Raw genomic sequence first — 25,817 nt, forward strand, 5'->3', positions numbered from 1 at the left:
CTATTAGATGCCTTGTACTTCAGGCACGCAATACATCCGTGAGCACTGAACGCTTCTTTGTAAGACGGTCGCTAGGTGTACAGTCGATTGGAAGATCAAGCTAACGTAGAGCTAACGGCTTACATAACTATCGCCGATCGAATTGATGATGAAGCAATCGCCATTTACGATCATTTAAATATAGTCTATGCGATCATCGGAATATATTCGAAACCGATACAGCAGATGCCGTATTTGGAGTCACTAAATATTTATGTCTATTACGTCAACTTCCCTCGCTCATTTTCCATAGTGGACAACCACATATATCTAACGTCAGCCGCGGTTAACCGTAACATTGTCATCTCCAGTTTATAAAATATCCTTTACGTACACTACAAAAATATGTATGATTTATTTACGCCATAACCATTATGCTAAGCTGCGAATCTCGAAAATGCATCCTCTTTTAGACACCACTTTTAAAGCCAGCCTGTATTCTTGTCACGGTTTGTCAATACCCCCTTTTTACACGTTTTCGTTGCCGGCAACCTTGTTGTTTGCATAGAGACCAGACCCATTCTATAGGCTGACGTTAACATCTCTTTTATTCAACTGCCCGCGTATCGTCAGCTACAATCGAACAGCAGACGACAACAGCAGGACGGCACAAAATCATCATGACCAACACGAAACACAAGATGGCTTCCGGCTGTTATTGCTGTTAGCAACGCTGAACGACCGAGGAAGAAAGGAACAAACAGTGGCTGCTGAGTGGGAAAGAAGCAGGAGGGAACCGAATACAACGGAACTCACAACAACGAAACGCTACACAGACAGATACACAGAATTCGATGCATACATAAACATCATAATAAGTAGTATAAACATATTAGAGACGTAAAAAAGTAGTTGCTACTATGTGTGAAAAGCAACGTTAGATCTGTGAAGAAGACAAGCAAAGATTGAAGTTATCGGGTTGTTGATGTTGCACTTTCTGATTTACTCCAGTCGTTTATTTAGTTATTAATGTGTCGGTAAAACCGAGTGTGAGTAGAACTTATGCATCGATATTGTGTACGAGTATGCTATGTAATATAGCGCGCTCAGGATCGTGGAACAATGGGATTCTCTGATGTTGCTGGAACACCCAGTTTTACGTGGAGTTCTTTGCAAAGTTAGTTGTCGTTGTCGTCGTCGTCGATAGAAGTCGACACTGCCAATCGCGAATTTGTGTTCTGAAACCACCTCCGTCTCGTCCTGCGCTAGGACAGTTCGAAGACTTCTCATACCACTTTGAAACGTGAGGTAACTAGTAGCAATGGACATACTTCGTTGTAACCATGTAAAATCTAGCGGTGAGGCACCAAAGTCGATTTGCGACGTAAGCGACGATGAACAAGACAGTTAGCTGAATCTGCTTACTTGCAGACTTATCATCTACAACAACTGGATGATAATGTGTAATAATACATCACTGATAATCGCTGCGTTTCGAATTGTTTGCTCCAGTACAGAATTTTGGCAATGTTCTGGAGAATATTACTCCATGTAGTCGAGATTATTAAACCACCACTGGTCTTTCACATTCATTTCTTTCTCTTCCTTCCTGTTGCAGTTAACTTGTCTCTATTTATTGGATTTATTTGTTGGATCCCCACCCGTGCTAATTTCGCGCGTCGATTTATTGACGCCAACGCTACTATTGCCGATAGTGGTCGCAACAAACATATGATACCCGCACACTTTGTCGTATTATATCGTATGTGATATCGTATTATGCGAACAATGGTGATTTATTCCTTTATCGGTGTCATGAACGTACAGGCGATAATTCCGGAAGCCGTCCGCTTCCTGCTCGAATGCGAGCAAGCGAACCAGCTTTCGATTTAGCGGCCGTGCCGCCTACAAACCAAAGAAAAGCGTGTTAGATATATCGATGTATGTAATGCTAAGCCAAAGCTTCAAAGCCAAAATTTGTATAGTCTGTCAGATAGACGCCGAGGTTCGAACGGTTGTATATTATAAGATTACAGATAACATTATTGCTGCTGTTGCTGGTAACGACTTCGACAAAAAACGCACAGAGGTACAGCTACCCACGTACTGTTTATTTGTTGTTCTTGAAGTCGACTGTTGTTGATCTTCTTGCTGGCGTGTTATCATTGTTGTTGTTGACAGCGGCGGTATTTTTGTCAGTTGTAACGTTTCATCTTCGCAACATCGGAAACTGCTAACATGAACCAACTGCAGTAGCTGCCAGCAGAAGCTTAACTTGCCGATGCAGATGTTGGTGACGTTGTTAGCTTCTTTGCTGCGGCGGTAAAGGCTGCTGCTAATATTTTTAACCGTCTTCACCCCCCTCAAACGTCGACACCGACGCCACCGCCGCCTTCCAGCGGCAGCTCCAAATGGAAAGCGCGCAGTGAATGCACCCGACAAACGATAAATGCAAAGGCGCAACAACTACTACAGCTGCGGAGCTGAAAAAGGAAAAGGTGTTCGGGTGACGTATTTACAAGTCATTATTGTGTTTCCACTACAACCAACAGGCGCTAGCCAGTCATACAATATATATATATATATATATATATATATACAGGGTGACTCAAAAAATGTATGCACTGGCACCAATTATGCGTTTTTACTGCAAGAATCTGTCTTACAACGAATTCGGGAGGATTGTAGTGAATATTATGGGAGCCTCCCAAAGGAAGAGTTTAGACAAAAAAGCCTCATCGAACAACCTGTCTGTTTCCCACACGCCAGGTCGAAAGACTTGTCCTTGCGAGGTTGCCTTGAAGAGAATCGATAATGCTGGAAGCTTTCAGTGGTCGTAGCTGACCAAGAATGCGCTTCAACACCAAATAAAATGTTTGTTGATAATTTTGAATCAATAGCCCACCGTTATGATGATCGGAACGGCAGTAATTTGCGAAAAATTTGTGGCACGAGATAAAGTTACAGATTTCATAGAGATTCCTTTGAAATTTTCAATACGAATCATGTGCTATAAAAAGTGAACTATGTATCGATTTTTGAAACACGCCGAATATATACACGTATATATTTGAGCTACATGTATTGTTATTACGATGATCTCTGTCTTATGGCTGCGCATAACAGTGAGTAACAAGCGTTGCCGCTGGTGCTGGTTTGAAAGCGATGAGTTGTGGCGGTTGCAGCCGCGTCAACAGCCGCACGATGGCAGCTGCATCTGCGAAGGCGAAAAAGAAATGTTGCTGCTGCTGCTGCTACTATTGCCGTCGTTGTTTTTGTTGTTACTGGGACGGTGGTGTAACACGCTAAGGGCTCCCACTCGGCCCCAACGAATGGGCGAAATAACCGTCACCGAGGCTGTGAGCGCATTCACGTCAGTCTTCGTTGTCTCATGATGTGAAGTCGGGATTTGTTGGTTAAAACGTCACCGCCGCCGCCGCCGCCGCTGCAGTGGCGATCATCTTTGCTGCTGTTGCTGTCGCCGCCGCTCTGGACGAAATGTGTGGATGCCTCGTTCTGTAACCTTTCAGCACGGGCAGGGGCAATGGCAAACCATCCTTTTTGTATAATATCTAGCTTACATGACAGCAGCGGCGATGTCAACAGCGGGTGACTTGACACTTTGATCGTAACAGCTGACTCTTCTCGCCAGCTGCAGAAGCTAACGGTAGTCGTACCACAATCGGGCTTTTGCTGATGAACGGTCTTACCAACTGCAGCGAGTTGATTGGGTGAATGGAAAGTGCACTCTGTTATAGTTTTGCTAATGTCTGCATTATAGTGGGTATGTTATGGCAAGGATAGTTTTATATAGTATGATTTTGTTATACAATGTTATTTGTACTGTCAGCGTTATAATCGTACTAGTGTTTGTGCGTTATTTAAATTAATTTGTTTTCCGGCTGGCGCTGTGTTTGCAGGTTAGCAAGCAAGCTAGCTGGTTATTGGCTGTCATTCTTTTAGGAAAAAAGCGATTTCAAGCCCTCTGTGACTGAGTAAGTAGGTGTACCTGTGTGCTTTCACCTTTTTGTTCACGGCTGCTGGATGATATGTAACACGCCGCAGCTCATAATGTCACAGCAATTGGCCTAGTCAGCACTAACAGCATAGTAGCTCTCAGTCCTTTAAATCAAACCGATTTTATTGATTAGGATAATTGCGCGCTATCTACCAGAAGTGACGCGAGTTGCGCGCTAGCGACGCGGCTGAATTTTTAATGTCGATGTATGAACAACAGTCCTACTGTTGGTGTTGATAGAAATAGCAGTGGTAGCTCGTAAAGATGCAAAAGATGCGTCTCGTTTAACCGATGCCCATGTTACCATCAGCGCTAAACAAATGCTAGAAAAAACCACAAGCAGAATATAATGCTTTCCAGTGTGAACGTATTATCTTCGCTGTAAATAAGGGGCTGCTTTTAGATTTAAACATACCTAATTGGAAAATCATAGTTATGTTTAGCTGCCCACTTGTGTGACAGTTGCTCACACGAGGCTGAATTATGTCCTCTTTTTTCTAAGTGGTAATGGTAATAATGTTGATGTGCACGTTCATCTCGACTAGGAGCAACTCTTTTTTGATGCAACGGTTTATCTCTATATATGCGCAAGCCGAACACCGACCTGTTACTTAGAATACGTACGTACGTTGTTAATACGTCCTGAACACGTCTGTCATGTAAATGTACGGTGTGGTTTTTTGCCTGATGAACGTTGGCTAGGTTAGTTATTGGTTTCGGTGAGTTTAAGTTTGTTTTACTGTCCTTTTCGAATAACAGCTTTGTTTCTTCTTATCTGTACGCGGGTCAACTACAGATGTATTGCAACAAATGAAATATGGAACCGGATGGTAGTTTGCTCGGCGAGATAACCCGAAGAGATGAAAAAAGTGATCATGAAATTCTCTTGCCAACAACAGCGTCGACAACAACAAAGCCTGAACAGGGACAGCATTATTGCTGTCACACCTCGCAGGTTCGTAGCGAAGACCATGGGTCTGATGAGGAACTTGATCAAGAAATACCAGGACCTTCTTCATCGAGGGCTCTTCAACCGCAACAGCAGGTTAGCACCAAAACAAATTAATAGCCTTAAATATTCAATTGAATATTTAGCTTTAGGATAAACAGTGACAGATGGAAGAAAATGTGCCAATAAATTGTTCGGCCGTTTCTTCTTGCTCTTACCATAATTTGTTTTCTAAACTGACCGCTATTTGTTCTATCTAACAATTTATAAATTCATTAAATTCTAATAATTGCCGAAAATACAATCTAGACATAGTAACTAGGCCCATCTACCTAGTTAAGCCTGCGCATTCAACTGCGCGCTTTCTACAGACGCTTTCCATAAATCAACTGCACAGAGAAGCAGTTGGGAGAGCAGTCAGGGAGTTGTTCGTCCTTACACAAGAATACGAGCCATAATATTGCCCTATTTTGGCATAGAAACGGGTAACTTACAATACTCGAATCAGTTATTTATGATCGATTAGCACCGTTATGCTAATTGTGTGAGACGCTCGCAAACAGCCTCATCACCGGTGACACAAGGTGACACACCGGGCACAAAGAACTATTCGTTCAATTAAAAGTGTATTTTGATCCTAAAATGAGAAAGAAATTTGATTTTAAAGCGTTTATATATAAAATTGAATTTTGCTAGATGAAGCTCCCCGATACAGGCCATTTCGATGATTATTATTGAATTCTCTCATATTCCTATGACATCTACTCGTTGCCATAGATCATGTAGTCATTTCAATGAATTTCTTCAGAGTTTGTGTTCTGTGCAATCCTCGAAAGGAAAAGAGAATAAATTCAAAAGTAGCCTTACTCACACAGAAAAACCTTTTTTAAATGGTTTATGACATTAAAGTATAATTGGCAATGTATGGATACCTTATAAGCAGTTCAGAGGAAAACCATGTTAGTGGATATCTATATGCTTATGAGCCGTACAAATGTTGTTGCTCGCAGCCTATAGTAAAGTAACCATAATTTTCTATGGCTTTTATCAAATGTCGGCATCTACAATAATTCCGCGCTTTAATTCATTTTTAATAAATTTTAATTAACTTAATTAACAGAAACTGCGTTAAAGTGGGTGGCGGTTGCTCGATTATCTGCTTGACCGCAGTGCTTATAAGTTCTGTAAGGCAAGCTTGTGTTTATAAAAATGTAGAATGTCTTTTAAGATGAAAAGTAAATTTATGTATGAAAATATTATAGGCCTTACATGAATAAATTATTGCTCTACTCTTTAAAGTTATAGCTGGCGTTCGGTCAATCCAGAACGGAGCGTCGATATTTGCTATGCAATTGGTTTTCTGAAACTCCATTTGCATGCATCTCTAATCATGCAGTTGATTGTAAACTTTTAATCTCCTGACGTGATCCCTTACCGTAAGTAACCATAATGAAACTGCCAAATCACGGTGAGCTCCATGATATTGCAGTGATGCAGTGGACTTTGTAACTTTTCTGATAGTGATTGCTCGTGCTCTGGATTGCAGCCTAGCAATTTCGTATGCTGCTAAAAACAATTTTCAGCGCATAAGTTCCTGCAAAATGAATACCCGACCAGCAATGTATTTGTGAGGTACTTTCTATAAACAGGTTTTAATTTGCAATCAATACTACTAGTTGCAGCTATTACAATGCAACTGTTTTGCCAAAACTAAAATGTGGCTACAATAATTGCTTGTGAAGACAAAATATTTCTCTAGGAATTATGGAAAAGTCTAAGCCTAAAAAATTATATATATATAAGTGTTCTAATTTGCTACAACCACGCAACAGTTCCGAACACCCATTATGTTTCCCAGATACCACGTAAAGACGGGGCCCGCGCTTTTTATTAACCGGGCTATAACCCAGTGTTAAGCAGTTCGCTTACTGCAGACAAACATGATAGATCTAAAGGTTATTAATTCCCGTCAACATAGAATTCTCTTTCTTGGTAATTGCTAGTAGAAACATGGTAATTGTAAAATTGATAATTTGCCGAACTTATTTATTCTTTATTGTCACGTTTTGTCCCAATTTATCGTTTTGAATGACGGTATTTTTTTGTTTTCATTGCGCCGGATATTAACGCGGCGCTTCCACCAGCAATCGTCGCTGTTCTCCGCAAAGAGCTTCCAGGAGGCGCATCGTCAGTTAGGTCTAATGACGCCCTCTCCGCCAGGAACGCCTCCAACACCAGGCAGCGTTAGCGGGGGTCTTCTACGTTCCTCTTCGGAAGACGCTCTCAGCTCATCTTCATTGTCATCGCAGGAAAATTTTCTCGATTCGACTGGTAACCCCGGATCAGCCCCTGGAGGAGCGCATTGGAGTAACAATAACGGAACCGGCCGCCAAGGCGATTGTGGGTCACCGTTTTATTATCATGCATTGAGGTTTCTGCTGGTCGGCGACTCGGACGTAGGGAAAAATGAGATCCTGGAAAAATTTGAAGCTCACCGGCTGCCTCTTGTAAATCAAAAGGAAGTTGAATTCAAGACCACCATGATCCTGCTTGATGGAAAAAGGATCAAATTGCAGCTTTGGTAAGTCGACGAAATGGGCAAATTGGGATTTTTTTTAAAGAAGACCGATTATGCATGCTATGTCCAGTGATTAAATCCTCCAGTTTTTCTTAGTTAGGTTGAAATCCTTCAATAGCGACACCTCCATTAGACAAATGCATACGATAAAAAATCTGTATAAAAATAGCGCAATACGATTTTCATAATAATTTCGACTAAATATTAACAAAAAAAAAAAAACTTTTTTTGTTAATATTTAGTCCATCGAAACTATTATTTTATTTTTTAAAAGAACGCTTTTACAAATGAAAATGCTCACGGCTTTGTATAATATGTATGTAGACCCATGGACGCAATATAAAAGCTGCCGTGGTTTATTTTTTGCAATATTATATACTAGCATTCATTTTTAGCCAATTCGGTTCATTATTTTAAGCCAAATAAAATGCCAACGTGCAAAGCATAGTTGACTTACTTATTTTGGGCTTTTTCAATGCTTCACTTCATTCTTGATTTGCAGGGATACATCTGGCCAGGGCCGTTTCTCCACCATTATTCAGAGTTATTCACGAGGAGCCGACGGCATTATTCTTGTGTTTGACATTACGAACCGTTGGTCATTTGAATCGCTCGATAAGTGGCTGAAAGAGGTTGACGAGTATGCCTCGGGTGTTCCCAGGGTCCTCGTCGGAAACAGATTACACTTCGAGTTTCGTCGAGAGGTAAGCAGATAGCAATTCACGCACACTCAGTGTAACGTATTCACATATCCTCATAACCAGATATGTCAAAGGAGTGTATTATTTTATATGCAGCTTATTCTATGCCTGAAGCTAGTTTTTCATGTTTGTCGTCACTCGCTGCAACGTGTAACAAAGGAAAAGGTATTATTAAAAAACAGGCGCACTCAAGGAGGAAATTTCTTACTATCAATTTCTCATCATTTGCGTAACGTTATCAGTAGACAACAGAACGCCATCTGATAAACGAATACGAATCAATGAATCTGATTACGCTCACTTCCATAAGTGCAAACTTTGAAAGCTTTTAAACTTGAATTTTATATGGACATATTACATTGTATGTGCTACAGCCTTTTATTATTGATTATAAACAATAAGAACTGATAACGGATTTTCATCCACGTGCTTCGATATTACAATGGTCGTTTCAGTTGGTGGGTGCTACCCACCTAACGACGACAACGTTAAACGGCCGTGCATAACGCCATAAAAGCTCTACTGATGATTACTCAAAGGTTCGTTTCGAGGGGAATCTATCTGGAACCAGTCTGTGGTTGTCAAGCAACAGAATTTTATAAGTCAAAATATACTTGTTTTATATATTGCAAGTTAAATTCTAAGTTAAAGAGTCCTTATGAACAAAAAATATTATCTTTATTAACGCAGAGGTGCTCAGTATAAACAGTAGCTTTTATAAGACATATGAAAGTAGTCGATGCGGCTTAGAATTGTCGACACATGAGTTTCTCTCATTGATTTTCGTTATCCTTCATTCGCGCACAATAAATTCGACTAAGTGGTTAATCAATATAACTTCTACATAAATACACGCATTCTATATTTTGTAGCCATTGTCCACTTTCACTTTTTCGGTTTATTCCGTGTCACATAATTACTACGACTATTAAGTCAAAAATATATTATGTTTATTACAGCCTACCGAGGTGCAGCAATCACTATGACAATTAATTAGTCGACCACATTACTATCATCTCTATTCTATAAGAATTAAGTTAATAGTCATTACATCCCTTGCATCAGTTGTAGTCACGCCAGGCATGCTTATAATAATCATTATTTTACCCGGCTACTGAACCACGAGTCGCGTGACTACATATGCCTGCCTAACCCTATTCATACATGAGATGGTTACCCAGCATATGGCATCATATGTCTATGCTCGCCAAATCGCCGCCGAATACGTCGGTCCGCTGCCTATCTGTATTCGTCTTCATAGTGACGACGACAGCCTTGCCTGTGTTCATATACTAACCAACGGTCGTGTCGCGCTGGTGGCATCGAGGACCGATCAGCTGTTGTAGTTGATTTGGCCATGATTAGTTTGCGGTAATTCCAATCGGCTATCGCTTACCCAAAGCAAACTAACATGTGCATTCGCCCCGTTATGGTTGCGGTTGCGGGCAGACATGTTGTAAAGTGAGCTAAAGGGGTGGTACGCGCAACATGTACACATTCACTACCAACATAATGATGCGTCGGTACTCTCAACTGCCGAACAAAGCTGAACGTTAATAGCTGGTTCAAGCTAGCGTAAGTTCGTGGTCTCGGCATGCTTAAAAGCAGTAGAGTGTTCTGTCGTATCATCATATTGTAATCGTTAGCGTCAGACAGAAAGAATGTTTGGGCGTAGAGGCTCGAATTAAATGACAAACGAATTTCCTAACGTTCTTTGCTTAGCTTGATCGAGCTATCTTAAGGGTATACGAATAGATCAGCGCGCTTTTCGTCGTTTTGCTGTAGTAACAAATCGAGGAAATATTCACTGTAGGTGAGTCATAAGTCACATAATCTGACATCTGTCTTGTTTCAAATATTTATTATTATTAGCGGAACGGTGACGTCGAATCGTAAACCGAATTACCGTTATAACTCGTTAACTATGTTGTTTAGCTCGCGCCAATTCATAGTGGCGATTATGAATATGGATAACGGGTTATATCTTTTCGTCCGCAATTGGCTGGGGACTCATCTGGATAATGATGACATAACACAATGACTCCTGTGGTATGTTAAGGTTGTCTGTTGTATCCTTGCCTGCATTAGAAAAACCTTCAAGTATTCTGCTTACCATTTTGGTGTCCTAGAACTTCTTTCGCATTTGATCAATCTATGACCATTAATGGATGAAAGTTTTCATATAAGTTAGGACCGTGTGATGCCTTTGAAAACTACGAGATCGGTAAGGTTATCTGATGAGGCAATGAGATTTAAAAATATGTTCGAATAGCATATATATATGAAAAGGCGTTTTTCGAAACAGTTTTCTCAAAAAAAGCGGCTAAAGATTGGTTAAACTTCTCTAAGTTTTCACAATCGATTCGAAATTGATTACTCAAAAAAATTTTACAAATAAATTTACTATTATTTTCTACATGTAAGTTATGAAAATACTAATATATTTATGTAACTTATTAGCTTTGTTTCTGGAGGATTCTAATATAAGGAATTGTGACACTAAAGTCCGTATGACTTTTACAAAAACGTGACGGGTTAAACCATAGGACATCAATACCTTAATTGCAGTAGAATCACAGCATAATTAACACCGCGCGGTAGGAAGAGTAGACTCAAAAAGTATTAGAAGGAATGATGCTGGGCAATGTCTCATGTGTGCATATAGTACTAGAAATGTGCGAAAAACGGTTGTTAAAATGAATGAATTTAGATGGTCATAGGTAAACGCGGGCGGATGCTGTACATGTAGAATGCTGGTCGAGTGACTAGACCCATATCATACCGATAATAATAATGGTTGGAGAAACAGAGTGTTAGCTTTTCGAAAGGATTGAAAAGTAAAATCTCGATGATGACTTAGTTACTAACACGATACAACAAATACCGTACTGGCCTAGTTGGGGTAGTCAGAAAATCATTACTAAGACGTATCCATTGAGGTCAAAATATTATAAATGCAGTTTCTGCGATGATTGCTTTACATCTGTGCATGGAATGACTTATATTGCTAAGAGAAAAATGACATATCATGCACATATATGAAAACATTTTTGAGGCTTCTCATGTCATATGCTTGGCGTACTTCTTAGTATTAGAAATAAGCCCCGTTATTATATGGCGGGCCTGTTCTGACATACTTAGCCATTTAAAAATTTCTAAACCGACAGTTGGACACGCCAACTTGAACCAGCGTGATTCAGTCGAATGCCTATTCTATAAGTAATCTCCAAACTTTTCATTATAGTCGTTTTAGCCCTGTGACACAGAGCAGCCATACATACACAATATGTTGTTTAGCCAGTGTACAATTTAAATCAGCAAAAACACATAGAAAACGAAAGACCCCTTAAACCTGACTTGACTAGTTAAAACTTTCGTTAGTGATTGAAATTGGTACACGACAAATGTAGCTTGGCTTAAATTGTATTTCTATAAATAAATATATATAAATAAATAAAAAAAATAAACATTTTCATGTTTTATTCAGATGTTTATAAAACGTAAATTCAGATACTTATTTCAGATTTCCTAGTCTACTCAAAGTACTTTCCTAGTATACAACATTTCTAGATTTGAATCGTGTTTCCTAGACAGGTTTGTTTATATCCATATTCCAAACCGCACGAAATAAAACAACAGACCACGCGAAAATTGGTAACCCTACATATAAAAATAGTACTGTTAAATGTATTTTTTTTTACCTATACGAGTGGTATGAATTTTTGCCCGCTTTATGTACCCCAGGTAAATTCGAGAACGGCTTTGCAGTACGCAGCAAAACACGGCATGTCATATTTGGAAGTGAGCCCCCTTGCTGACTACAACATCACAGAAACATTCGTCGATCTCAGCCGGCAGGTTCTCAATCGAATCCGACTTCATTCGTGGCATGAAAATCGAGGTAAGTATTTGATTTTTTGTTAAAATCGAAACATTTGATCACGTAGCCAAATATTAGAAATTAAAGTCGTAGAAATCACAATATAGTGATATCGTGTGTTTATAAAATCATTCTAACAGGTTCTCTGTTCCATTAGCTGTTTTATTTTAGAGGTAAATAAAATACTGTCGCTTTTATTTTTTCACTACCGGAAAATCAACTAATGTAGTAGGTAGCCGCGTTTTAGATTCTACTTCCTCATTGGCATTGAAGCGCTATAAATTCCCCTAATGAAGAATGTTCATGATTTGTGTTTTCATCTGTCTCAGTATTAAGTCTACAGGAGTTATGTTGTCGGACGATAGTTCAACGTACAACGTCATATTCGATCGAACGATTGCCGCTGCCAGCAAGCGTAAAGTCCAACCTCAAATCATACTCGCTAAATCCCTACTCGGCAGCCTCGCTTGTCGCGTGCTGTGCCCACAAACAACACAATGCTAAAGGTGGCTGTCTCAATCACCATGGGCACCAACGCAAAAGTCGCCACCACGCGAGCACCAATGGCAGGAGTCGAACGGGTCGACGATCTAGTAGATCCAGTAGATCAAGCAGTCCCCATAATCTGCTTGAAGGTATACCTATATCTGATATTCGGCATCATCACAACCTTCACGAGAGCAATAAGAAGTGCACGATCAGTTAGTTGCATATACTAGGCTGCTATTACGGACTACGAGAAGAACGGCCTTAGTCACTTTTTCAAGTATACATCACCGCAACAAACTTGCCACCGGCCTTTCTCAGAAGGTATCTTTTGCCCCTGAGCGTGAGAAAAATGCCACCTACCTGTCCATTGGTATCCGATAATACAACGAAACGGGAGGGGTGCCTTATTGATAGAATGGTAGATACAACCTGATGGCGATGGCTTACTCTAATAATTATACATAGTGCTTTAGGTAGATACTGTTGCTGTGATATCTGGGGTACACTTGGTGACCCTAATTCTCTTTATATCTAGCTGCACATACTATATACCCTGAGCGTACGAACGCCGAATGGCTGTGGGGCAATGCCCTGTACATGGACAGGCCTATCTTATAGTGTCCGAGGGAACAAGGATGTATCTCAGCTGATGCGAGGATGCCTAGAACGATGAAGTAACGTGAAAGCGGTGAGGGAAGACAAGTAGTGGTGTGTCCATGAAGATGTATGAGTAGACGAACGTCCACCAGAAATACGGACATCGAGTGACATTGCCAGCACTTCAACTGAAATTCGTAGATTGAAATGGGGTACTGGCCCTGAAGAAGGCCAGCGAGAAAGCTATATGCCAATTGAACAGATTGAATGCAAAGTAGCTTGATGGCAAGTTCATCTTTATAGATAGACTGGCCGTATGGAGGCTGGACAGGATGGCTAAAAGTGGTTCTTTATAGGACGAGCCGGGATCGGCTTTTGACGGTTAGTATTCACAAAAGCTCTTTTCTAATTTACTTCAGTAATGTTAACAACTATTGAGTGTGAGTTAGAGTATATATTGAAAGTAGAGTATATTGTTGGATAATTTAAAATTGGTAAAATCAGGTGGGACCAATCTACGTTTATTTCTACTTTTCCTTAAAATATATATATATCAGAAGAATTAATCTCTGTGTTATTAATTTTTTTAAATCGATTTTAAGTTATTAAGGAACCTTTACAATTTGATTGCAGGAGTTGGTGTCGATGTTTGGCTTCCTAAACATGCGTGCGTACGTGTCTATGCGGAAAATAAAAATATGTAGAGTTATTAACAGCTACTACCAAATCAGTGGGATCGAGAAGTTTTGGACGAGCTTCTGAAGTCAGATAGCGCACGGGTAAAGAAAAAGAATCAAACTCTGAATTCAAGCTTACATACGATACGGGTTATTGAAAGGTTTGCCGCCATGTTTGTATTAAGCTTTTGATATGTGCTTAGTTTGCATGAGCCGATTTTGTTGCTACTTATTTTGAATACTAGAATTATTATTAGCAGTCTTTATTTTTTGTTTATCCCTCAAGTGCGAAAGTACCTTTGGTGTGCTCAACAACATATGCTGCCATTGAATTTTTTTTCGGAAATCTGTTTTCAAAAAATCGAATGACAATATGAAGCTATCCAGATTTACCAAAATTTGCACGGACTTACCTACAAAGAGTTGGAGATTGTTTAGCTCAAGTAAGCACGAGTTTGGCCTCGAGACAGATATCCTTCATTTAACTACTATCATTCATGTCTACTCATGTACTCTATGCCCTCAAAGCATGATCCCCTTTAAAGGTGAATTTTAGCGTCTCTATACACCATTTGTGCTATTTTTGTGTATTTATTTTACTGCATATTATGTTTAACTATAAGTCTTAGACTACTCACACTTGAATATCCGGCCACGAATATTGGTTGTAGTTTTAGAAAGTAACTTTGTTTGTGTACCTATGTTTGAGTAGTCAGCGGACAAATAGATCTGTTCTCTTATAAGAGAAGTTCGTCTGTTAGATAACGTAAATCTGAAAGTAGCCTTACTATATATATATATGAGTGATTAAAAAAAACTAGTTAGAACAAAATTGTTGACTAATCATCGTTTACACGTCAAACACAGTAGATTGCAAGCACAGTCACCGCAAGAACGATGCTGCCTCGCACTATTTTGGCGACCAGCTGTGTGAGAACTATGAAAATATGGTAGTAAGTGATAGGCGCGTGTACCCTCTTCTACATGAACGCTAATAGATATGTAATCAAAATTACAGAGAAAATTAGCATGCCACGAGAGGGTTGTCGTTTGAGAAATTGCAACGATTGTGAATTTCCGCCTACTTGTTCTCTACAAGGTATTGCCCATTATGGAGATAGTATATACACTTAGATGTATATATAATGTGTAATTATCACTAGAAGGAGATCGGAGAGACAGATGAGAAAAATGGGTGACTATACTTTCACAGAATTCAGATAGCGGAGTCTAAGTATTAGCACCATGATCATTTAGCACCATATCTAGTTTTATAGCTACAAGAATGGACGGTATAATACCTCGCAGTCAGATGTGGACTGTTAAATGAAGAGAGAGAAAAGGTAATCTATAACGAGCAGTTTTTATCACCCATATATTGCGGACGAAATTACGGTTGCAAATGCTGTACACTTGTGTATATACATGAACTGTACAATGATTTTCATGTTTGCAATAAAAATGAAATTTGAAAGACGCAAGGAAATCAACAATATGCCTTTTGTGTTGCTTTGCTAATTTATAATAGCAATCAAATTTTGTTTCGAAAAAAACAGTCAGTTAGAAAGTTTAGTTTGCTATTAAAATTATGCTCATAGTGTTGCCATAAGAGTGTTTCGATTTGAAGTGACCCACACAATGTATGGCCATATGTAAATACATGTCAAAATCAAACGAAATGGCACCAATAGATAATAGCCAAACTGGTGCAGTGAACAGACAATTAAATGTTGTTACATTTAGATGTCGCTTTCCTATACATTAGTATAGATACTCCTCCTAGCGTAGTAGTAAAACAAACAAAAAAATTCTCTCTCTAAATTCTTAATAAATCAGATTTCAGAAAACATTTCAGGGATAACTTGTAACCACAACGATTAAGTCCAGTATAATTAATTAATTGTATTAATATTAGTATTAGCCATTAAAATCAATAATATGCACCCTCGGACACATCTTCGACCCATTATGCAAGCACGTTTTCTATAGTTAGCTTACCGATAAAAGTCTCTAATTACGCATAACTAGTATATCAACAGATGCCAGATTATCACAACAATTCACGTGAATACTTTGTGAAATTAAATATTTCATTTGTAATCGACCTTGTTGTTGACCATATCATTTCAACTTTGTAGTCAATGTGAGTGTTCACAATTGAGTTCGAGTCCCGCAACTCGTTAACAGTGATAACGCGTTGTCCTACCCTTGTCCGACATTTTTTCCGAATTTTAATGTCTTATATAACTTCAGTTTCGGGTACCTAGTGGAGTCCAACACAGCCCCGTGTCGGCGAAGTACTACGATGACTCTTTTTAATAGCCAAACCATCAATGCGTTCATCTGTGATGTGTGATTATGTTCTATAGAAAATTCGAAATACCGTTGAGTGCATGCTATGCTACATACATGGTCATTGGTACCCCCTTTCCCCCAGGTAAGTTTATTTTCGAATTGTAACTTTTCAGCTCCTATTCCTTTAACCATTACGGGGTCAGTGTAGAAAATAAATAGGGTTCCTTCAATCCTCAATTTGTTTCGATTATAGCATTGTAGATGCTCGCAGTTGCAATATCTTCCAGCCTGAATATTTTCCTATCGACAATCTCCGCCATATCGCTCGCCGAGGTATTGAGTATCCGATTTGATGTGATTCCTAGTTCGTGCACTGTACCACGTACTTCATGAGATGAGTTATCGACAGTTCGATATATGTGATCTTCAAAATCTCAGCGATTTTTTCTATCCCTTTGGCTTTCCACTTTTTCGTTTATAAGCTGCTTCCCTGTAAAAGATGCCGTCTAGTTTCTTGACTATTTTCTGGAGCCTAGGACATATCTCATAAACCGAATTGCTAAAAGTTCCATTTAAGTGTTTTTTAAGTTAGGTATTTCCTTATCTACAAGCCCTGCCGCATCATTGAGTGATTTTCCCACAACTCCTTGATTGTTCCATAAAGCTTATCACAAAGCTTACGGAGTGCATCATTAAGGACACGATTCAAGTGGCCTTCCGGGTTGGAGGTCTTATGAGCATTATTAATTAAGCTGTTATCAAAGGTCGCCTTCAGCTGCATTACAGTTTCGCGGCAACTATTGATCAAAATATTACGAAACTACTCCTTAATAACTTCATTTACGTGATCTAGACTTTCTTTGGTCGTTTCGTTAACAATCGGTTTGACTGTTTTGATTCGGTAATACGTCTTGCTCAGTCTCATGTCTTTGTTCAGTTGGCTCAAGCCGACTTCTTTGATTCAATGTTTAATAACGTCGCTAACAATAACGTTGTTTTGGCGTATTGTCTTGTTGACGTTACGGTGCACATTGCCAATGAGTTCCTTATTTGACTCGATAAAGTCACGAACACTTTGGCTCTTATTCTGCAGGGAATTGATTTTCTGAGCTGTAGCCGGCCGTAAACGGATTACACCACAGCACATCTAAATGCATGTTAAGTGTATTAATTGTTGTTTTTGTGAATTTTACAAATTTCTGTGTTATACTTATTAGTCAAGCGTTAACTACTAGATCGGTTTTCTACCGAATTCAGGGACGGTCAGATATACGCATAGACCAATACTTGTAGCCACACTATAGCAAAAAGACCCTGAGGGTTATCCGCGCGGAAAATTTGGGAAAATTGTCCATTTTTCCCATGAAAAAGTACACTTTCAACACTCTAAAACCACCTTGTCCAAATGAGTTCACTAAACCGAGTATAAGGTTTTGTGTTATTTTCACTAGCTCGAAACAGTACCGCTAAGATTGGTATCCTTTCCTGTTTGGTAATGAATTACCTACTGGTTTACGTAATTAAGGCCTATCGCTATATCTATTATGTATTTTGATTGACATTGATTGTACTGATATCAAGCAATTTGTATAAATTGTAAGTTCTATTTGACGAGGCAGAGAACAATAAGAAAAAAACAACTTAAGAGATGTCTTCTAGTTTCTTTATTGAATTTTTTTCATCATTTTTTTTTGGAAATGGACTAGCAAAATTTAAGCAGTAGAATTGACAAAACAATTTAAAGCGTCGTCAGATTCATTTTTGTGGGAAATTTGACAATCTACCTTGGTAAGCATGAAATAAGGTAGTATTATGAGTAACACGAATCACAAACCAATTAATCATTTTAATTTGCTTTAATTTCGAGGGTCAACTTTTGCAGTTAAAGTAGGTGAATAACAAACTTAAAAAAATAACTCTAATTTTTCCTTTTACTATAACAATCTGATGTTTTGTAAGCGTGCAAATATATAGGTGGGTTCTTTAAGTCTACCGTAAAGGTAGTTTAGTTGAATCCACCATTTTTGTTATGAACGAAACCAGAAGATAAAGGTACTGATTGTATCAGAAGGTGTATAGCCCAAACAAGATCCAATTGTGTATAAAATACATTAGACAAAATTGTATCTCTATTACGGCAGTCGAATAATATTAATTCTTTGTGAGAAGGCTATGAGAAGTATAAACTTGGAGGCAGACGAAGAAGTAACAAATGAGTTCGCTTTACTCCATAAGTTTTTCTATAGAAGTATCAATACCGTATTGACACTAAATATTTAGCTAACCGATGCAGCAATTGAATCTAAGGCCTAAATAATATTATAATATTGACGATGGGGAAACGTAAACAGCATCATTTGCGATAAAAGCAAACGATATCCAGGCTGGGATCTCTCCAGCCATAATTGACGAGATGCCAGTTGTGTGTCCATGCAAACTGATATTAACTGGTTAAAACAGTAAAGCTACATTTACATGCAATCTACCTATCGACAAGCTTGGTTTAGTCAGCTGACTTCACATGCAAAATCTAGAACATGGGCTGAAACAAATGCTTAGAGGTATTAGCCAGAGGTTCTCCACGCTGTATCAGATTCCTTCCTGGGATGTTCCGCTGGCATACGCGGAAAGACTATTTCATATGGATTCCGCTTTTAACCGACAACTATAAAACTTAATTATATAGGGTGAATTAAAAAATGAGAAAAGTGATTTTCGAGCCTACGAGGTTTAGCTCAGCGAATAAAAAAGGCTAGAGTCCAATTCTGAAGAACTGGTGTGCTTTCTGATCAAAATGGGTCTTCAAATGCAGGTTAATAATCAAATGCCCAAAATGGTGGCGAAGATTGTGAGTGTTATGTTTACTCAGCAGGTGGCGGTGGAATCGTCGATGTGATTGCGTAAACCTGTAAATAGCAAGATAATAGGAGTAACTTCGCAAAGGTACGTTTAAGTTTTGAAGAGCGAAAGCATGTTATTAAGCGGCACTGGATGTTTGAGTCGCTGCGGTTCAGAGACAGTGAACATGTGGATTTTCTACGTGCCTTCTAGATTTTACGTCGCTCAATTTTCACTATAGGGCAGAAAAAAAAAGAGGTACAATCGTAAATTAGAAAATAATAGTAAATTAGGACTGAGATTTAAGCGGTGTCCGCAGAAATTTTATTAGGCACATTCTTCCGAAGTATAAAAGCAGTCGTGGCTTCTCAGAACTTTATCAAATCTGAAGGTCACCACTGTGAAAACTAAACTCAAAGTGTATTTGGAGCACTGAGTTTCGCCAGAAAGTATCCTTATTTTTCAATTTGAACTCTAGCATTCCGTGTCACAAAGGTTTGACCTTGTAAGTTGGAAAATTAATCTTTATAACTGTTTGAAATGTGTACGAATTTTCTTAATGCGCCCTATATAGCCTAACGCATGTAAGCGCAATAAACGTTTAACTTATTAAATAGCATTAACAGATCATTTTTAAAATTTGAAATAACTCAAGGAAAATGACTGATAAACATACGAAGATGTAGCAGAAGTTTACAGCTTTCAATTCAATGAAGGTTGTTCTTACTTTTCAACGAATCTCAACTACCCGTACAATATCTACGCTAATTTACGATGACAGATTGACTTAGATGAATTTTGTTCATGGGTTAAGAATTTAGGTAAAACGAGCGCTATTCAAATTTGTAAAAGCCTTTAAACACGGTAAAATTTTTAACTAGATGGCCTGACTTGACGCCTGCATCATTCGGGAATAAATCCTGTTTAGTAGTATTGTTGAAACGTGAGTCAATATACTTTGGGTAAATGACAATGCTGCAAAGCAGGAAGATGCCCTTTCAAAATGCTACAGGCAAAACACGCATTTAGTAGGGCTATATTAAACTTCGCATTTGAATAAAAATGTCTTAAATCTATCAGTATAAATACAAATATAGGTTTTTTTTTAAATAAAGCAATGAAAATGTTAGCTTTTTCCATCCATGTCATAATATGTTTTATTAAAACTACATGTAGATCTTAGACTTTATTTCAACTAGTCATATTCTAGTAAACGAGTTTGTCCTTACAGCTGCGTTATTTTAATTCAGATGACATGTGTTTACTGGCAATCTACCTACACACTCAACAAAACAACTCGATTACCGATTCTGTCGGTCCCTCTGAACTGCGCCATTCTGCACCTGCCGCGGTCAACCCATGGACAGACGCTCAAATGGCATCAGATTAGTAGTACATAAAAATGCAACTACATCCTAATCTTTGCGCAAGCGGGCTGATAGTCACTACCGATTTGAGTCTCTTACCAATAGGTGGGTCCGAGCTTCTCAATGACAACAGCATAGTTGGGTGGCCAACCCAAAAATCTGAAAGGAGCTTTCGTTAAGCGGTCGGAGAAAACACTCTCGGTTTAGGGAGTCCGGAGAGATGCCCTGGTTGTTTTTTCTTTGATGAGAGCAGGATGGGGTGAACGACTTGCACAAACAGTACGGTTCGCTGTCCTCTGCCGCACGAAACTAAACGGCGAGCGGCTTCGTCGCAATTCTACGACTAGTCGATTATATCCCCCTTCCCCGGGTCTCAGATCTGGGCCATAGGTAGATGCTTCGTTTACGATGAACATTTGATAGGGAAGATGAGCTTTCTACTCTGACCGCTACTGTCTAATAGAAATACTAAAATATAAGCAATGAGAAACTGTTGTCGCGGCAGCAATTGTGATCGGTGCTGAGTGATAGGCCACTAGGTTTGTCTAGACCCAGTCATTGTCAGTACGAAAGGTCAGGTGTCAGGCTGCGTATTAGAGGTTTGAAATTCCGGACGGCGAATGGGAATGAAGTTGCTGAAATGGCGGAGTGGGAAAAGGGGTTTTAAGGGGTGTTGTTAAACAGGATCTTCCTATAATCAGCAGCGGATTGGTGGTTTTACCAGCTGACCTCTGAGAAATCCCGTGACATTTATTGCAACGGCTTCATTGTCGGCTCAGTCACCTGGCTTTACTTGCAGTCAGAACAGAATTGGCACAAAGATATTCTATTTCTTTCTCTATATATTCGAAAAATTTGCGTTTCGAAATAATTTTAGGTTCCATTTGAAAGATTTCAATATTTATTTTGCGTTACGCTTCCATACAATTTTGTAGCTTCATAAGGCGGCAAACTGAATACAAAATTTTTTAGTGCAAACTCTCGCGAGCATAAAATTCGAACGGTTTGAGCTAGTCGTAAATAAAATTTAATAATTATTGAATGCTTTACGAAATTCACTGGATGAGCGAAGATATCTTTTATTGGACTTCACCATCATATAAGCTTAGTGTATCTGTACTTAACGTACAGACGATAACAATGTGCTGTGATATCACCTATCTTTTTCGAACTTATCAACTATTTGCTTGTATGTCTTCACTGGTCATCTAACTGGAGCCAGTGGATTTGCGTTTTTCAAGCAACATTTACAACATGTGAAAATTATTTTTACGTCTCTTTAACGTGGCTATTTTTTAGTAGTTTGTCCTTATGGTGCTGTCCTCGACATGTGCTTCGAACGTTTTTGTTTAAATTATTACATGGCTACATCGTCATCACAGATCTTTCCAGCGTCACATTCGTCTATATCTGCCGGGCTATCTAAGTTCCCACTGTTTTATTAATTAATTCACTCATTACGTTACGGTTGAGCTCCGGTGCTTTGCCTCTTCTCTGTAGGAACACATATCAACGAATTCTTTTTTCCGTATAGCTACGTAACTTAGCTAGTCCTGGCCGGTGCGCGGCGGACGCTGACCGTTTAGTGCTAGCCGTCATTGTCCACCAGCTGATGCGGAAGAGGATAAGCCAAACAGCTGATAGTTCGATGCAGTGAGATCGATTTTGTTATAGATTGTGGGTATTGAGCATTTTCAGCATACGATAGTATGTTGTAAAAAAGTCATGTGTGTTTTTCGGCGATAAATTTTCAAGGAAAGTACGTAGATAAACTATGGTTGCGTCTTCCAATAGTAAGCACGTCATAGATAACCATCATAGCAAAAAATGCTTAGCTAATATATCATCTGAAAATTATTCCAAAATTGAATAGCTACGAATATTAACATGGCATTTCTCTCTTAAAGCTTAAATTAAATTTAGAAAAAAAAAAAAGTTTTTATTGCCTGACGAGAGTTACTCTTCTCGCGGTTGAAATCTCTTCTAGCCGTTAGAAATAAACTACTATATGCATATAACATGCAAGCACCTTCCTAAATATCGAAATTTGTTTTTTTTATCTATTAAATGTTATTGAGAAACATGGCTATAGGTTAAATATAATTAGGTTAAGTGATTAAAATACTTACATTCTTCTTCGTGTGTTTATTCTCTTCGTTGTCTGATTAAACGCCACATGAAATCAGCTTTACGAAGGCTTGCCTAGCTACCGTCTCCGACTGACCTAAAACCGAAACATCCACATTACCTACTCTTATGAAAGGACCCCTAACTGATCTGTGGGTGGCTGTCAAGGAGCACGTTAGGGATGTCCAGACCTTTCATCGACTTAGCACTACTCACTCTTGTAAGAGAGTTCGTTATATTCGTCACTAATCTATATGCAAACGCCTGAGCTAATGCAGGTTATTGTTAATGTTAACTGTCATCGTTATTGTTCCTTTACACCAGGTGTAGGACAAACCGCTTCCAAGAGTTATGAGAGGCCTTTGGCCTAGCAGGCATAAAGGAAACATATGGAGGACCACGAAACTGTCCTCTCGGAGGTTCATGTCGGGATTCCAGGCGTCAGCTCAACAGCGACAAATATCATTTCTCGTTTTGAGTTCGCTGTGCCCCGCGTAGCAACATCGCCACTGGTGCGGCCTCAATTGACACGATCTTTTAGTAAGGACAGCAACGAGATGGACACTGAAATGTCAGCTCAAACAATTTCTATCGGTTATGCTGTCGGTACCACGGAGTCAGAAAGCACAACGATGAAGCTCTTAAAGCTAGAGAATCCTTCCGGGGACATGAACGAGATAGATAAATATTCAAAGGCCGACGAGACAACTGCTGCAGATCAATCTCCACCTCGTAAAACTCGGGCTAATGAAGTGATTCTCATTGAACACCACATGGCAACCCATCTAGTCAAAGTCGGCCTTCAGGTATTTCGATGTTATAACATACAAGAAGAGCCACAACGTTACAATAACAGGTGTACTATCGCCGATCGAACTGGATATTTTTATTATCTGCGTTGAAACCTTACATCCAATAAATATAGCAGCTTTAGGTCACGTAGAATTAAGCATTTTGTAAATATATTCAGATTAAAATGCAGAATACCTAACTATCTATTTCCTCCTTTTAATTTGCTTCTGAAAATAGTTTGCTCAAAGTGTTTCTTCTTTTCAAAATTATAACAGACTATCTTTCCGCGGATTTGTTGCTTGAGGAAAAGCTTGTCTCTACACGTGGTTACAAAGTGCTTACTAATCCGTGCTTGCAGGTATGGCCAGCAGCGCTCCTCATGGCTGATTTTCTAATTCATCACGGCAGCAGGTGGAAAAATTGCATTATGCTCGAGCTTGGTGGGGGAGTTGGACTATGTGGTATTGTGTCGGCCATGTTCGCTCAACGAACGATTTGCAGTGACTACCTAGCAGAAATTGTTGAGTTAATGAAACGAAATTTCCAAAGAAACTCAACCTTGCTCAAAGGCGAGTACGAGTGCCGTCTAATCGACGTGAGGTTTCCCTTATTAACTAGCTTGAAGTCATCGTATTCTTCGTCTTCAACGTTAGCTGGTGTCACCGACAACGAAATGCCAGTCTGTGATGTGATCTTCGCGTCGGACATCATCTACAGCGATGAGATTACCGAAGCATTGATGACCTATGTTAAGAGTCTTCTCCGGCAACGGCCTCGGCGTGAATTCTATTTGTCGTTAGAGCGCAGACTGAATTTCACGACGAAGACGCTCACCACTTCCTGTCCAGCTTATGATTATTTTGTAGAGCTATGTCATCAGTTATGTCTCGCAAGAGAGAGCGTTGATATTAGTCAAATGCCAAGCTATTTTCAGTATGAGCGTTCTGCGTACTTGGAAATGTATCGCATCACGTTAATGCCCAACAATAAATAGCTTTTTTTGTTAGCTGAAGGCAGTAAAATGGGAGACGATAATAAATTTGAATGATTTATCGATTTAAATACATAGCGTACAGCTTGTAAGATTATATGCGTGGCTTCGTGCGTATGCGAAGGCTGGGCTTCAAGCAAAGGTGAGGTGGTGGACGAAGCGAGTTGAGCGAATCTAATATTTCGTTGTCCGTAACAGAATTAGACTGAGTGGTAAGTTTACAAGTAAATATATTATTGTGTAAGCTTCATAATGTTGAAGTCATTGAAGTAAGTTTTGGGTGACCATAATTGTATGGTAAAAAAAAACTAACGATTTAATATCAACACGTTGTCTGAATCTTCTGTTGGTTGCATTGTGTGAGACTCTACATGATTTGAACTCGCATAGAACTTCAATGACCGAATAAATACCCGTTGATATGTGTTATCGCTTCCATTGTTTTTATCACTATAAATATCTAGCAAAAATATGTCCTGTTATCAACGAAATTTCCGTAGACAACTGATAGGGCACAATTGGGTGTTTTCATCTGATTGTTTCCCAAATGAAAGCGATCGTATCCAAAGGTGTCAAGAAAAAATACCGACTTTTAAACACCGCTTTAGTCTTCTGATTTAAAAATACGTTCTTCGTTCATAAACGTCGGTATACATTTGGCCAAGAGACATTTGGGTCATTTGGAATCACTTCCACAGTAGAGGACGCAGTGAAGACGATTCATATAGCGACGCTGTAGAATCGCGCAGTGGAGAAACTAGCTCTAGGCCCAGTGGGCCTGTACAGATTCGTCCTTTGACCTATGCAGTGTTTAATCCTGGTGCTATCTATAGTCAGGCTGTAGACAGGGTTGCTTAACCTTGTAGCAGAGGACAAGCCACCTTTGTGTGATGCGCATATGAGTGGAGAACTGGGATAATTTGAATTACGCTGGTGCGTTCGGTGACAGGTGAGTGGATAGAAGAGCAGAGGTTAGAAAAATTAATTCTGGTCTTAAAAGATATTTATGCCCACGTGACACAGGTCTTTATAGAGTATATGCGCTCCGAACTGCAAACTATCGGTATTCTGTTTTAGATTGTTACTACCTAACAAATACTAGCCACTAATATCAGATTGCTGTCAAATAATCGAGCCGAAAATAGATGAAATAAAGCCCCTATAAACTAGAGTATTTCATTATCTATCACGGAATCATATAATATCACATATTATAGTTTAAGCTACTTAATTTAAAGTAACAGAACTTGCCAGTCAAACTGTATCTATGTAGAAGCGCTAGTAGTTTTATTTACTCATGATATTCATTCTAGAAAATGTTCAGCTGCTGGTTTCAAAACGTTCCGGACGTTAGAACTTGATATACTTACTGAGCAGACCAAGTTAGTTGCGTATTGCTTGGATCGATAATGCGTTACTAGTTCAAGAAGTAGGATATTTGGATAAAATAGTATTCAAATTAGTGAAACCAAATGCGCAAGATATAAAATACCGAAGCAAAGGTTTGCCTATAAGTAAACTCTAAATATTTTAGATACT

General features: G+C 39.1%; 2 protein-coding genes and 1 long non-coding RNA gene across 24 annotated transcripts; 2 read left to right on the forward strand and 1 right to left on the reverse strand.

Moving 5' to 3' along the window:
* The first annotated feature begins 672 nt into the window (after positions 1–672).
* Positions 673–15,363, forward strand: LOC111245084 (uncharacterized). Of its 7 annotated transcripts, XM_086981446.1 has the most exons (9): positions 674–3,763; positions 3,900–3,974; positions 4,794–5,042; positions 7,091–7,527; positions 8,027–8,228; positions 11,970–12,126; positions 12,435–13,572; positions 13,825–14,029; positions 14,887–15,363. In XM_086981446.1, the coding sequence occupies exons 3-7, from the start codon at positions 4,815–4,817 to the stop codon at positions 12,809–12,811; spliced, it is 1,401 nt and encodes a 466-aa protein (XP_086837572.1). In that variant the 5' UTR covers positions 674–3,763; positions 3,900–3,974; positions 4,794–4,814; the 3' UTR covers positions 12,812–13,572; positions 13,825–14,029; positions 14,887–15,363. The 7 variants fall into 7 exon arrangements, with proteins under 7 accessions (XP_022648632.1, XP_022648635.1, XP_086837572.1 ...); XM_022792896.2 differs by having other exon boundaries at positions 13,825–15,363; XM_022792898.2 differs by having other exon boundaries at positions 674–1,287; positions 13,825–15,363.
* On the reverse strand, positions 6,413–10,357 carry LOC147757929 (uncharacterized). The gene is made up of 3 exons (XR_015322161.1): positions 9,523–10,357; positions 7,982–8,366; positions 6,413–6,540 (listed from the first exon to the last, which is right to left on the reverse strand). It is a non-coding gene; the product is annotated as an uncharacterized LOC147757929 (long non-coding RNA).
* A 783-nt stretch (positions 15,364–16,146) lies between the features above and the next one.
* LOC111245086 (methyltransferase-like protein 22) lies at positions 16,147–24,714 on the forward strand. 16 transcript variants are annotated; one of them, XM_086981455.1, is made up of 6 exons: positions 16,385–16,496; positions 19,033–19,106; positions 20,252–20,473; positions 22,555–22,715; positions 22,820–23,301; positions 23,646–24,714. In XM_086981455.1, the coding sequence occupies exons 5-6, from the start codon at positions 22,885–22,887 to the stop codon at positions 24,279–24,281; spliced, it is 1,053 nt and encodes a 350-aa protein (XP_086837581.1). In that variant the 5' UTR covers positions 16,385–16,496; positions 19,033–19,106; positions 20,252–20,473; positions 22,555–22,715; positions 22,820–22,884; the 3' UTR covers positions 24,282–24,714. The 16 variants fall into 16 exon arrangements, with proteins under 16 accessions (XP_022648641.1, XP_086837587.1, XP_086837577.1 ...); XM_086981451.1 differs by lacking the exons at positions 16,385–16,496; positions 20,252–20,473 and adding an exon at positions 16,171–16,305; XM_086981449.1 differs by lacking the exons at positions 16,385–16,496; positions 20,252–20,473 and adding an exon at positions 16,193–16,305 and having other exon boundaries at positions 19,036–19,106.
* The last annotated feature ends 1,103 nt before the right edge of the window (positions 24,715–25,817 follow it).

Source organism: Varroa destructor, unplaced genomic scaffold (assembly GCF_002443255.2).
Source record: "Varroa destructor unplaced genomic scaffold, Vdes_3.0 BEIS01000002.1, whole genome shotgun sequence".
Classification (NCBI taxonomy): domain Eukaryota; kingdom Metazoa; phylum Arthropoda; class Arachnida; order Mesostigmata; family Varroidae; genus Varroa; species Varroa destructor.

Coding starts and splice junctions, on each gene's coding strand:
- LOC111245084 (XM_022792897.2), top strand. CDS start 4,815: ATGGAACCGGATGGTAGTTTGCTCGGCGAGATAACCCGAAGAGATGAA. Junction 5,043..7,090: donor CTCTTCAACCGCAACAGCAG/GTTAGCACCAAA, acceptor CGCTTCCACCAG/CAATCGTCGCTGTTCTCCGC. Junction 8,229..11,969: donor ACTTCGAGTTTCGTCGAGAG/GTAAGCAGATAG, acceptor TATGTACCCCAG/GTAAATTCGAGAACGGCTTT.
- LOC111245086 (XM_022792906.2), top strand. CDS start 22,885: ATGGAGGACCACGAAACTGTCCTCTCGGAGGTTCATGTCGGGATTCCA. Junction 23,302..23,645: donor TAGTCAAAGTCGGCCTTCAG/GTATTTCGATGT, acceptor CCGTGCTTGCAG/GTATGGCCAGCAGCGCTCCT.